We start from the raw sequence: 14,047 nt of genomic DNA, 5'->3' as shown, positions 1-14,047 counted from the left end.
TTTCAGATTAACTTTTAAAAGCATCTCTTAAGAACCAGTATGAACAGGAGGAATGATTACAGCAAGTACTCTGTTTCAGTTTTCATATAGGAACCTGAATTGTTTCAGGACAGACATGAAAACTGTGAATTTATCCATTAAGAGCTACTGTAGGTCCTTTTTTCTTACCTTTTCCAGTACAAAAACAACCATATGACATCCTCTTCCAGGTAAACATGGACCTACAACAGATGTATATTTGATGGGTGATGATTATTTTACAAAATCTGTGACTATACGCCTTAGCAGCATGAATTTGTTTTGAATTATTTAGTTATTAGTGTTTAAGAGTTCACTGTAAAACTTCCAATCAAGGTGATTTTAACATTGATGCCCACTGTTTAATAACACCCTCGGATCTGCCAGCAGCTCGATCCTCCTGGCCTCAAGTCAAGCCTACTAAGCTCCACACCATGCAGGGAATGAACCTACCTAACCATCTAAGGGCAGCACGGACCCTAGTCTTTTCTTTCTTTTTTTTTTAAAAGGCCTTTAAAAAAATCTATTCAGGGAGGTTATTTCATCTTAATTCTTATTGTCTTTATGTTGTGTGTTCTTTGTTATTGATAGCCGAGTTTCACTATGAATAAAAGTTTGGTTCAAATATATATGTGTCCACCATCATGGACAACACCTTCCATCCCCTGCATCAGACTGTCAGACAGCTCCATCAGCGACAGACTCATACACCCCAAATGTAAGAAGTAGCGCTTCCTCAGGTCCTTCATTCTTACTGCAGTCAGACTGTACAATGCTGCACTATATTGCACTTTAAGGTTCTTCTATAGTTTTTAATTGCATTGTTGTTGTATAGGCTATGTTTTTATTTATTGTTTTTCTCATATCCCTATCTTTTTGAGCTGCTGTAGCGGTGGATTTTCCCCACTGTGGGATCAATAAAAAGTTGATCTTATCTTATCTATTTCTCTTCATTTTATTCCCACCACATGGTTCATTATATTGTTCGGTATCATAAAGTCGTGCGGCTCATGAGCCGCATGAAGAGGAACACGCCATTGACACGTCATGATGATGACGTAGGGTTCGTAGTAGAATGAATGAGCCAAAGACAGAGCACGGACTGAGTGTTGAACCTGACAAGCACAGCACGACACAGCTGGACAATGCGAAGCGGGCTTTCTTCTGGCACTGAATAATACTGCTGACATTGATTTAAAAAATAAAAAGGAAAATACACTAAACTTCATCATCTTGAAAGCAAAATGGCACGAGGAGAGGGCAGCGAGCAGTACTCCGCGACTCTGTTATCAGTAAAACCTATAAATACAGAGATAAAGACAGCACCGGTGAGTGAAAGAATGTACTTATCTAATTTTTATCGAGCTCATTCTATTAAGCTGTGTTCATTTATTGCTACCGTTTACTCAGGAGAGTGTCACGTTAGACAAAATGGGTTACTTCCTTTCGATAACTCTCTGTCCTCGAGATTTGAATTTCACCCGGCTGTCCGAGCAGCTGCTGCTGAGGCCAACACACCGGGTTTAAAGAGGCCACATCTAAATGAAAGCGGTCACTTTAACTGGGCAGTAGGTTCAAATATCTAGCAGCCTTAATGCTGGCAGAAATGCTACTGCAGAAAGGAGCCGTGTTGGAGCTGCTTCAGAGATGCATTATACATTTGATTTGGGAGTCAGGAGGTTTATTTTCGTCAGTGGGGTTGGTTATGTTTAAAAGCATCTCAGCCAGCTTCTTGGAGTTGGTGTGCAGTGACTTTTATGTGCATCAGAGCGTTATCACGATTTAAGTTGGCAACTGTGTGTGTCTAATAATCAGCAGATCATCACTAGCTGTTAAAGTTTTACATGAAAAACAGTTCTAATATTTTTTTGTTTGTTTGTTTCATAAAAGAGAAGGGACTCTACATTTTACACATCTACTGCTGAAAATACATCCCTTGTCATCTCTACATCTCTGATTATAGATCACATGTATTCATCAATTTTAATAAAAACATGTTTTATTCATCATTACCGTCATATTTCAAGCAAAAGTCACAGAGTCCAGTTTCTTTACTGTGAGAATTTGAAGCTTTTCCTTTGTCGTTTTCTGTCAATTTAAGCAAACTGTATGTATTGTGGTTTTGGACAAGGGTTTGAATACATGACCTTGGGCTATGGAATTTTTCAACATCTCTCAATATATCTCATTTCTCAATTTTGTGACATTTACACAAAATATCTAATCTAGTCAGGAGACTCATCAATAATGAAAATGTTTTCCAGTTGCAGCCCTAAATATCTCTTTTTCAAAAATATCCCCTTGAAGTTGCCTGTGAGTTTTTCCTTGAATCTTGAGTCATATTGTTACTGACTTTGTCAGTTCACTGTTGTAGAATCCATTTTCAATGGATGGAGTTTCCTCACCACAGGCTGTATTCTTTCATGTAGCTTTACTGTTTTTTTTGTTTTAGTTTAAGTATAATGCCTGATTTGTGACAAGACAGCATTTTGCTCCTGGCGTCAGGTGATGCTGCTTTTATGTCTGTGGCGGATGTGAATCGGGGTCTTTAAACCCCTGCTGGCTGACATCATCAGACAGGTGTTTAGCTGCAGCCACAGGATGGGATAGTACCGCAGTCTATCATAGTCCGCAGACTATTGGCTACTCAGCATGAAATGTCACACTACCTCTAACATCCTATTGCTAGAGCCAATGGCTGCGCTGCATTCTTCATGGAGTGGCGTGTGTGTGAACTAGAGTAACCTCACAGTTTCACATCACTTTTAGACTGCAGTGTATAGGCTCAGACTACATCATTATTGGGGATTTATCTCTAATCTGACATTCTGAGCGGTGGGGTGAGGGAATTTAGCCAATCTTAGTTCCTCACAGTAACAGGTTGTTTAACACGACATATTTCCTGCCAAGAGTTTTGAACAGAAGAAAACAGTGATTAAAGAAACTCCATAGTACAGAAGAGAGCTTTAGTTATCATGTTACACACAACTACACACATCACTTTACCTTAATTCACATCGCCACCAGCAATATGAGCATTTCATTGTTTACACAGACAGATTCACAACCTGTTTTAAGGTCAAACTAACTGCATGTCCTCCTCTCACCTTTACCTTCCAGCGGACGCACCAGAGAAATCGCTTGTCTGTGCTCAGCAAACTGTGCTATGCGATCGGTGGGGCTCCCTACCAGATCACAGGCAGCGCTCTCGGCTTCTTCCTCCAGATCTACCTGCTGGAAGTTGCCCAGGTGATAAACCCAAGCTATACACATGTTACACAAAAGACACACTTTGGCCTCTCATTTGTCAGAGCCAGAAAACATGATGTTCTTTGTATTTTTGATTCACTAACAAAAAAGATATATTGTATATCAAGAAAACTGCTCTTTCAACGTTTATCTGTGAATTCTGCGAGATAGTTGTAAAGTTGTTTCCTTATCTCTGCATTTTTGTATTAGCGCACATTGATAAGCTTCAAGGCCAAAGCTTGTATTCACTCAGCTAAGTATCAGTTTAACAGTCTCCATCCTGCAGAAGCTGGTCAAGCGCATTAACCTGAACTCCTACTGCTTTGCTTTGTTACTCAATTAACAAATTAGAGATTTCCACTGTACACAGCAAGAACTTAAATAAAGGCTATTCAGCCTAGGGTATGAGATCATTAACATGGCAATGAATGCTACTTTGTTCTTAACAATGTTGTATAGTCCACTGCTGTTGTACTCTAAGCAGTTACAAAGCCCCAAAATGTCCCCTTAACATACTTGCAGTTGTGGCTCTTTTGAACGATTCACTGAAGCCAGTCAGCAGTACCATATGAGGTAGTGCTTGGCATCCTCTTTATTTTGGTTTCATGTCTCACTCTTTTTCCTATTTCTCCTTTTAGTTGGATCCCTTCTATGCCTCTATCATCCTCTTTGTGGGCCGCGCATGGGATGGGGTCACAGACCCAACAGTGGGTTTCCTTGTGAGCCGAAGTAGATGGACCAGCGTTGGCCGCATGATGCCCTGGTAGGAGTCTAAGTCACACATGAGCAGCATATGTATTTCAGGACAGGCTCAAAGATGAAATTAAGCAATAATAAGAAAATCCTGAAAACAAGTGGAGCTTATTGAGTGGAAAGAGAATTGTGAGGGAACTTGAGCCGTCAGCAGTAACCGTGGCAACAAGGTTGAAGTGGCTACTGAAGAAAATGGTGCATTTAATATGTGCGTCAGATATCCCTATGGCACATACTATAGCCACAGCAGAGACCTTTCTAATGCACAGTAGTTGAAGCATGCTTGATGGAGTTTGTTTTCACTTCTTCCTGGTTGCTGATGTAAGGTGAAATCTACCTGCTGTTTTAACCTTTAGTCATGACTTACTATTCACTCTATGAAATGGGCTCAGGCATATTTTAAAGGTGCCTTGTGGAGTTTTCTTTGTAAGTAATTGTAAGTTCATTTACAATAAGTGTTACTCACCAAATCTCATTATGGCCTCAGCATATCGGCAGGTCTAGAAAAGTCTTAAAAAAGCAAAAGTTTTAACCAAAACCATCCATCTATTTTACGCTGCTTGTCTGAGTACAGATAAATATTTAATTATATAATTATAATTAGGAATTGTTGTTATATACGTCAATTATTGCCACAATGTTCTGCTATTTAATGTATGTAACTTGCCATAAACAGTATATCAAAAATATTTCTGCTGACAAATTCCCATTGTCCCACATTATACAATGTATTGTCAGTCTAATGTAGACCGTGTATAAATGTGCCACTGACTAAGAGGCTCAACATGAAGCAGGGAGACGTGCAGGTTGTATGGTTGTAAAATTGAAATGGTGTGCAACTAAATTTAGACACCCAGGATGACATTGCTATGTAGTGCAAAGGCTACAGATTATAAAGCAGTATAAAAGTATAAAAACTAGCTCTCTCCATGGCGCTCTCCATGGTGAAGACGGGTGACCTTGATATTCTGCTTGCAGGTTGAGCTGGGGTGCAGCTTCCTGTGTGTGTGTGTGTGTGTGTGTGTGTGTGTGTGTGTGTGTGTGTGTGTGTGTGTGTGTGTGTGTGTGTGTGTGTGTGTGTGTGTGTGTGTGTGTGTGTGTGTGTGTGTGTGTGTGTGTGTGTGTGTGTGTGTGTGTGTGTGTGTGTGTGTGTGTGTGTGTGTGTGTGTGTGTGTGTGTGTGTGTGTGTGTGTGTGTGTGTGTGTGTGTGTGTGTGTGTGTGTGTGTGTGAGAAAATCGGGCTCAGAAACTGTTAGTTAAAGCCACACTATCCTATGCACAAGAACAGATCTGAATATTTTACAGGCGTTTTTGTAACATGATGTCACAGAGATATCTTGAGCGTCGTGGGTATTCAAAACAGAAATGCCGGCTGTGCACGTTGTGGGGGAGGGGGGTTTTACCGGCTTCTGCTGTGATTGGTCCAACCCACAACACACCATCAGCTCAAAACCAATAGGGGTGTGTCTGTGTGTGTGTGTGTATTTGATTTCCCCAACTGTTTCGGGGGGGGGGGGGAGCAGAGAGAGGTTACCTTGGGTCAAGAGGCACACACGATTGAAATAATGGAAGTCATTCTTATGAAGGCAACATGTACATGATCCTCACTGGCCTTATAAGCGTCTCAAATGGAAGTGAAGCACATCATTAAACAGATGTCTATTCATGCTGAAACTATTTCACATGAAAATATTGTTACTGGGTTTTTTTTGTGCAAATGTATTTTTATTTGAAACAGAAACATGCTAACAGTTCTTTTGTGAATGCACTGTTAATTTCTTCTTGATATATGTGCTATATACATACATACAACATGTTAGTCAATGTTATTTCCTGTGTGTAACTGACCTCTAAACGTGATACATACAGAGTCTGTTGTCTGTGTTCAATTGTCCATGTTAGTGTGCAAAACAGTCAGTCAAAATGCTCTCTGAGTTCTACGTTTAAATTATCTTTCATTAACCTAGTTCAGACAGTCAGACATTAGAAGGAACCAGGAGGGGATTTCTTATGTTCCACGTGTCTGTGTGTGTCACACAAGAAGGCGGTTGAGGTAGGGTTAGGTTTCGTATAACTAAGCATGAGTGAAAAAGTCCCCCGTTAAACAAAGAAACATCTCTCTGTGTTTAGTGATGTGGCAATCAGGGACAGTCAGTATGTATCTCTACTGTGTAATGACTCAAAAACAAAGTAAAGGCAAAAATATTGATTTAGACATTGTATTTTTATTTCACAGCACTGCAACTAGTATTTTCTCAATTTATCGTTTTATCCATTAAATATCGGGAAACAGTTTTAAAAAGTGACACATTTCCACAGTTAGATTAAACCTAGAGGGCATCTTTTCGAATGTTTGCTTTGTTCGACCAACAGTCCAAAACCTAAAGATATTCAGTTGACTCTCATTCAAGAAGCGACACAGCAAACCCTCAAATTTGAGAGGCTGGACCCAGAGAATGTGAGGCATTTTTTTTTGTTGGAAAAATTACTGAAATTATTAATTAATCACCAAAACAGTTGCAGATAAATTTGCTATTGCCTACTCGGTTAATGTACAAGTTGTTTGAGCTCAACTATCTTGTCATAGGTCAGCTAGAGGGCATACAAAAGTGAGGAAAAAGCTTTTGAGACCCAGCCACAGCGGCTGTGACTGTGAGTGGGGTGAGAGTGTGGTGGGCCAGAGTGGCCCCACCAGCCCACCCTCATCTCCTTATGCAGCCCTTTCTCCATACACGAGCTCTAACAAGGCAGGATTAGGGGGATTATTCACAAAGCGGCAGGGATAGAGAGAAAAAGAAGTGACTGCAAGGAAAGAAAAATATAGGGGGTGGGTGGGGGTCAGAGGGTAAAGCTACAGTAACAGTTGGCAGAATTCAAACAACACATTTGTAGTGGCGTGAAACAGCAGGCAGAATGAAAGGTCAACCTCCCTTTAGTGACCTAAATGAGAAAAAAACATATTTACTTTTTGTTTTAGAATGCTGCAAATTGTAAATTCTTCTTTTAAACAATCCTCCACCCCTTTCTTCCCAGGATCCTTGTCTCTACACCATTTGCTGTGTTGACTTACCTCCTGATCTGGTACGTGCCTCCTTTTGAAGAAGGGAAGGTCATCTGGTTCCTGATCTTTTACTGCCTCTTCCAGACAATGCAGACGGTTAGTACCTCAAGTTGACTATTTCCCAGCACTTTTTCCCCCCTTGGTCCCATTATGTACACTAGTCTAACTGTGTGTTTGTGCACCCTTTCCAGTGCTTCCATGTGCCCTACTCAGCCCTCACCATGTTCATCAGCAACGAGCAGAAAGAACGAGATTCTGCTACCGCTTACCGTACGCCACCTCCCCTATGTGATCAAATAGTTTGACATGGCTTATGTTGTCCATGCGATGACACTCAGTTCCTCTGTTGCTCTCAGGTATGATGGTGGAGGTGCTAGGCTCAGTTTTGGGCACTGCCATCCAGGGACAGATAGTAGGTGGAGCCCGAGTTTGCCCCACTGAGTCTGATGCACCAGACAGCAGCAACTCCACCCAAATCAACATATCCAGAGTTTCTTTGGATGAGACGGTGAGACTTTTTTGGTCTTGCATATTGTGTCAGGCAAATGATATTGTCAGGCAAATGATATTGATATTGATAACTGTTTCATACAGTGTACATGAGTGTTAGTCCAAGCTAATGTTTTCTCTTCTGTCCTCAGAAACAAGCTTACCTGATTGCTTCAGGGGTGATATGCATCATCTACGTCTTCTGTGCCGCAGTCTTGTTTTTGGGTGTGAAAGAGAAAAAAGGTATGAACCCATTAGATGCGTTTTCATTTGTCAAATGTGACTGTGGGATATTTATAATATTCGAAGTAGAGCTGTGTACTCAAGATACATGGCATCATAAATCCAATGATTTCAGAGCCGACTTAAAGTTTACCTTGTGAAGCTGGATTCACAAGATCACAACATCATGATCACACAAATCTATCTTGCCAGGCTTCAAGTTATGTACTTGTGTCTGAGCCTCTGGTATTTCAAACCAATCAGCATTGTTAATCCAGCTGCCTTGCAAGATAAGACATGATAGACAGTGACAGACCAGGATAGGCTGATGGTTCATCCATTCACCTGTCCAGTATTTTTTTTAAGTGCCTGCCCTTTCCTAAACAGTTTCCAGGTCTGTTTCCATGACTTCTCAGATGGTTCTGTGTAACAAACATCTGACACGTCACGCTAACTTAAAGCTGCATTGTGTAGAATTTAGTGGCATCTAGTGGAAGGGTCTTGGCAGAAATGGAATATAGTATTCATAAGTATGTTTTAATCACAGTATAATCTCCTAAAAATACGAATTTTTGTCTTTTTTTCTTTTACCTTAGGATGAGTCATTTATATCTGCATAGGCACTGCAGTGGCATATTATCATTAAACAATAATTAATCAAAAAACTGTAATCTAAAATATACATTTTTATGTGTGGTACAAGACATAGTGGTTAAGGTCACTTTATTTAGAGTGATTTGATTGGCTGTAGTTCTTCTCATTGTTTTAAGAGTTTTGATTCGCTGAAGGCCTCTTGATTGCTTTTCTCACTCTAATGATGGAACATGATTGTCTAATCACCATCAGATGTGTTACTAGGGTCTAGCCTACATAACATATCAGTGACTGCCTGTGTCCTATTATTATTGTTGATCTTGAAGAAGGTCTGATGGCTGAAATGTCATCAAATAAAAGAAATGCATATAGAGCTAGCAACACCTTTTTCCTACTTACAAATGAGACAAAGACGAGAACATCAGTGGCTCAGTTTTGTGCATTAAATTCCTCATAGCAGAGCTTTTCAGATGTTTTAATTGTGTCCTCTTCTTTTTATCGGGTTGTAGACACCGGGCGGAAAAAAACGGAGCCCCTCGGCTTCTGTCAGGGCCTGAGGGTGGTGATGAGTCACGGACCGTATGTCAAACTGGTCACTGGCTTCCTCTTCACCTCTCTTGCCTTCATGGTAATACTTCATTTCATTATTTACTTCATATATGATGCAGAGGTTTTGTATTAATTTGTACTAATTAACGCCAACTGTCTTCATTTGTCTTTTACAGCTACTGGAGGGAAACTTTGCCCTTTTCATCACACATGCCCTTGGCCATCGGAACGACTATCAGAATATTCTCTTGGTAATAATGGTGAGTGTTGCTATTTTCCTCTGAGGGGCTCTTTACCTGCTTGTAAAAATCAATCAGTATGAGATTTGGAGGACATCTGCACAATCTGCGGGCGATACTTTCTGAGTTGAGGACAGGCATGGCATCGGGGCCGAGAGGGCAGATTTTCAGGGTGAGAGGAGTTGTTGTTTGGGTCCATGGGAACCTGTCTCCCAGTCACATACTCGCTCCGCGTTAGCAGCAGATCAAGGGCGAGACACGCACACAGTGGAGCTTTTGTTGCCTTGACGATCCTTCACTGCCACCATGGGAACTGTCACCATTGCTTGCACACTTCCATCCTCCTCCCGCTCTTCTCTGGTGCCTTTCCCTTTGATCAGGAGTGGAAACATTTTTGGGCACCATGTATCATATTTTGGGGGCGGTGGGAGTTGAGTGGGTGAAAGGAATTATTTTCCACTGTATTTGCTCACAGTTGATGCTCATGTCCTTTCTCAGGCTGCTGAGGTTTCAGTAGAAAGCTTGTTCTTGTGTGGTCATTAGGCCAAGAGGTCAAAGATCCCCCCTGCAAGGGCAAGTCAAGACCCCATGTAGCACATTGTGCCCTTGTCCCTTGAACTCCTCCTCCAGTCTACACTTCTATGTTTTCTAGTTCCCACATTTATTACAATCTTGAATGAAATTTCAACAGCTTCATTACGTCAATATAGAATATGTTTCTTTAGGAGTAAACATTTCATGCAATTGCTTTACATTAATGTTAATTATGACAAGCATATTTTGTTTGTTTTTTTGTTTTTTCCCCCATTTGTGATGTAACTGAAATATTACCAAGAAGATAGATACATGGGGACAAAGAAAGCAGGCTTAAAAAAAAAAAGTTTATAGAATTTAACATCCCTACCCTCTGACTTTTAAATAATAGCATATAATAGTTACAAACACACTAAAGTCACATCTGAACATTGTTAGTCTTAAGTTGTATCTGATTGATCTATTCCAGATTAATCAGATGTTTTTATTGTAATAATCAATCCTCAATTAACTGTGTAACCCCTTGTTCTTTAGCTCCTCTGGACGCTTACATAAGCAAATTTAATAGAATAATAATACTGATAATTCTGTCACATTTTTCCAGGTATCTGGCACTCTAACCATCCCGTGGTGGCAGTGGTTCCTGACGCGGTATGGGAAGAAGACAGCCGCTTTTGTCGGCACATCGGTTAGTACAGGATGCTATTGATGTGTGATGCCTGAACTGATGTTTTAAAAGTGTTTGTTTTTGTCCAACCAACAGCCAAAATACATTGTGTTCTTATGGAATAATTATTCTGTCTCTCTATAGTGGGCAGTACCCTTCATGATCCTGATCATCTCCGTTGAGAGCCATCTGATAATTTCCTACTTGGTCTCAGTGGCAGCAGGTGTGAGCGTGGCAGCAGCTTTCCTCCTGCCATGGTGAGCATGAGTTTATCCACATGAGTCCTTCCCTGAATCCCTGAATGCAGACGTATCACTGGTGGAGTTTTGTTGACTGTGTCAAATTTTTTCCTTCCAAATGTTTTGTATGTGCTCACAGGTCAATGCTTCCTGATGTTGTGGATGACTTTAAGATCAAGAACCCAGACATTCATGGTCATGAAGCCCTCTTCTACTCCTTCTATGTCTTCTTCCTCAAGTTTGCCTCTGGAATATCACTGGGTATCTCGACCCTCAGTTTAAAGTAAGTTAATCTCTTTTTTTTTCACCATCCATATTGTGTTCTTTTTTCTTTTCACCCTCACCTGTCATCCTTAAAATGTTGTTAATACTCTAGTCTGCTGTGATCTTAGAGCATAAGACTGGAATTTTAAGACTATCTTAATCTAACACTATTTGAGATTAGCTCAACATTCATTCATCAGTCCACTGGTCATGTGGTCAACAATCACATAATCCTTCCACTAACAGTCTTGCCAAACTGTATTCGCATCAGCTCAACATTTCTCCCTCTTTCTGCATTTTTTTGCAGATTTGCAGGCTACGTGACTGGGGAGTGTTCACAACCTGAAACGGTCAGTACAACCCTAAAGGTGCTGGTCTCTCCTGTGCCAGTGGTTCTTATCGCTGTGGGGTTGTTAATACTATGGACCTACCCTATTGATGAGGAAAAGAGGCAGGGCAACCGAAAACTACTGCAAGAAATGCTGTAAGTGAGAGTAAAACACACGCACAACTACTAAATAACATAGAGGTTTAAACTTGACCAACTCACCGTGATGCAGGACTCTTGCGTGACCACAGTAAAAAAACAAATGCTTCACAATGAGATGCTAAATTCAGCTTTGTTCTGTTAACCTAAGCTAAATTCAAATGAAACATTGAAAAAAAACTGTTTTGCCCCAGTGTTGGCATATATTATGCATTTTGTCGATTCAGTAGCCTAATGGGCTAAAACACATTTCTCTGCAGTGCGGCAGTACAGTACATTATGACCAAGAAAATATGAGCACTTTGACATAACTACCCTGCTGTCTGCTATATATATTGATTGTATTGTCTTTGCTTGCTGTCTTGTTGTTTGTGTTTGCTTTTATCTTGTGGTTTATTAAGTGTTATACTAGAGGATGGCAATGGAAATAAGCCTTTGGGCTTTTTCTGTGAATTCATCCTCTGTGATATTAGCATATGTAATGACTGCAGTGCAGTGGTTTTTAAATAATCTAATTCATTAATTAATTCAGTTTGGACAAGCTGTCCTCTGTGTGTGACTTCTGGCTGTTTTCTATTCTTTAACAGAGACTCTGAAGCAGATTCTGAGTCTGAAACTTCAGCACTTGGGAGCAGCGTGTAGCCGCAGCGGCATCGTTGCTTTCCATGTTTGTACAGGCTGTGAAGAGGGACAGGACCACCAGCTATCTGGACCAACAGAGGAACCACAGACCACACTGCTGCCTTGCTGAGCCCACACATCGGCCTTGGATCACGCAAGTGTATTTCTCCCTCTAGTGGCCATCAAGTGTCATCTCATGTGAGATTGAAGTATTTTCTGTTGTCCTCTCTCTCCAGTTGTGTCCCAGTTAAACTGTATTTCCTAAGTATACATGATATACAAATCTTCACAACCCCAAAGTCCCAAGCTAGATTTTTTTCTTGCTTTCAGTTCCTTTTTTTCCAACAGAAGTTTTCTTCTTTCATTGTTCCCTCTGAAAAGCTAAAACACAGTATATATATAGTAGATCCCAGATCTGTCCATAGATTAACTTAAATGAACTGGACAGTAAAATTTGTTCACCTCAATAATCTAACAAAGAAAAACATGCTTTTTGTTTGTATGTTCAAATACTACAACTCCTGCAATCCCAGCGCAAAGACTTATGGGAGCTGTAGTCGACGTGGAAACTCAACAAAGAAAGCAAATTGTTTTCCAAAGATTTATCACTTTTTAAAAAAAGAAAAAAGGTCCTTGAACTGTCTACAAGCAGCCCCTCTATTTTGTGGATTATAATGTGAGACAATGGAGTGAATCAATAACGTGATTGCGCTTCATACTCAAAACCAGATTAGAATAGGCTGCAAGTGGAACACAGCTTTTGACTTACTGTATTGTCTGTAAAGTGTTTATTGCTGGTTTGCAAGATCAGACCTTCCACTCATGCTGACCTGAGTGTGATGTTATCTTTGATGTTTACCATGTGTAGGTCAACTGTGTTTGACCTTCCATTCAGACTGTGCTCTGAGGAAGGTATACAGTAGTAGCCCTTATTTATAAAGGGCATACCAGCACTATTCCACTAATCAGAGTTGTATGGAGCCATGCTTTCTACATTTCTACATTTCTTTGGGGGCTGCTGTTTCCTACAGATCACTTTATGAAGTCAAATAACTTTAAATGTACTTGAATTTTCTGAAGGGGAAAGGCACTTCATGGCATCATGTAGCCTGCTGTATGTAGGTTATCTGAAGTACTGCCTTACAAACACAGCTTGTATTTATATTATTTGCAAGGAGATTTTCCGTTAAACTCTTGGTCACACCTTTTGTGCTTTAACATTTCAACCAGTCTCCATCAGGTTACATACATTTCTGAATGTGCTTTACAGTGAAGTCAGCTCCAGTGTGAAGTCATTTCACCTTGCATATTCTCACTTCCCAAAGGAGGAAAAATGCTTTATTTAACTATTTATTTAAACAAAACTATTTAAGGGATTCTTATGAAATAATTTATTAACAGTACAGATTGGTGTATGGTTATTGGTGGCTGTGACGAGTGATTTTTCAAGTCCTATGGAAAGCATTTTGAACATGAAAATGAAAGATTTTATACACCACAATGTGCTGTAATGTGAAAGATGAGCTGCATTTACAGTATTATGCAGGAGACATTAGTCCTCACTATAGATGACTTTATATAATCTTAAATGATTTCACATCCTTACTGGTCATTAAGATTTCAATTATGATTTCTACATCTTAATACCAGTGTATTTCTGCATAGTTTTCATCTTTAGGGCTTTGAAATTGCACTAAATACACTGAATGAAGCACACTGACTCTCTACTTGTTTATATGCTGCTGTATGTATAAAGTGTAAATACTGTTTTTCTAAGTTTGACCATGATGAGCAATATACATAAATCAGTGAAGAAATGATGTTCTGTAAATTTGTAATTATATGTCGTTGAATAAAGTTTGTCAAAATGGAAAAAAACTGTTTCATTGTTCTTTGTAAGATACCAACAGACGCTGTAAAAACCTCCACCTCAGCACTTATTTCCAGATATATTTTGCAGCATTAAATTCATGCAAGTTGATGTAACGGTCAGCTTTCTACCAGTATACTAAAATTGTTACAAAGTCCTTAATAAACCATATTACTATATATTATAATTTA

General features: G+C 39.9%; 1 protein-coding gene across 1 annotated transcript; it reads left to right on the top strand.

Annotated features, from left to right (window-relative positions):
- Nucleotides 1-1,208: 1,208 nt before the first annotated feature.
- Nucleotides 1,209-13,858, top strand: LOC134000623 (sodium-dependent lysophosphatidylcholine symporter 1-B-like). The gene is made up of 14 exons (XM_062440027.1): nt 1,209-1,346; nt 3,139-3,267; nt 3,906-4,030; nt 7,054-7,177; nt 7,273-7,351; nt 7,438-7,589; nt 7,723-7,813; nt 8,896-9,014; nt 9,112-9,195; nt 10,313-10,396; nt 10,520-10,632; nt 10,754-10,897; nt 11,186-11,362; nt 11,953-13,858. Exons 1-14 carry the CDS (start codon nt 1,263-1,265, stop codon nt 12,005-12,007), a joined length of 1,560 nt encoding a protein of 519 aa, XP_062296011.1. The 5' UTR covers nt 1,209-1,262; the 3' UTR covers nt 12,008-13,858.
- The last annotated feature ends 189 nt before the right edge of the window (nt 13,859-14,047 follow it).

The sequence above is a fragment of the Scomber scombrus genome, chromosome 19, assembly GCF_963691925.1.
Source record: "Scomber scombrus chromosome 19, fScoSco1.1, whole genome shotgun sequence".
NCBI lineage: Eukaryota > Metazoa > Chordata > Actinopteri > Scombriformes > Scombridae > Scomber > Scomber scombrus.
Note: the sequence above shows the minus strand (reverse complement) of the source record. Positions and strands in the feature narration are given on the sequence as shown.

What these genes read in the sequence shown, in the direction of transcription:
- LOC134000623 (XM_062440027.1), top strand. Translation starts at nt 1,263, where the DNA reads ATGGCACGAGGAGAGGGCAGCGAGCAGTACTCCGCGACTCTGTTATCA. An exon ending in CAGAGATAAAGACAGCACCG is followed by an intron (nt 1,347 to 3,138) that starts GTGAGTGAAAGA and finishes TTTACCTTCCAG; the next exon opens with CGGACGCACCAGAGAAATCG. An exon ending in AAACTACTGCAAGAAATGCT is followed by an intron (nt 11,363 to 11,952) that starts GTAAGTGAGAGT and finishes ATTCTTTAACAG; the next exon opens with AGACTCTGAAGCAGATTCTG.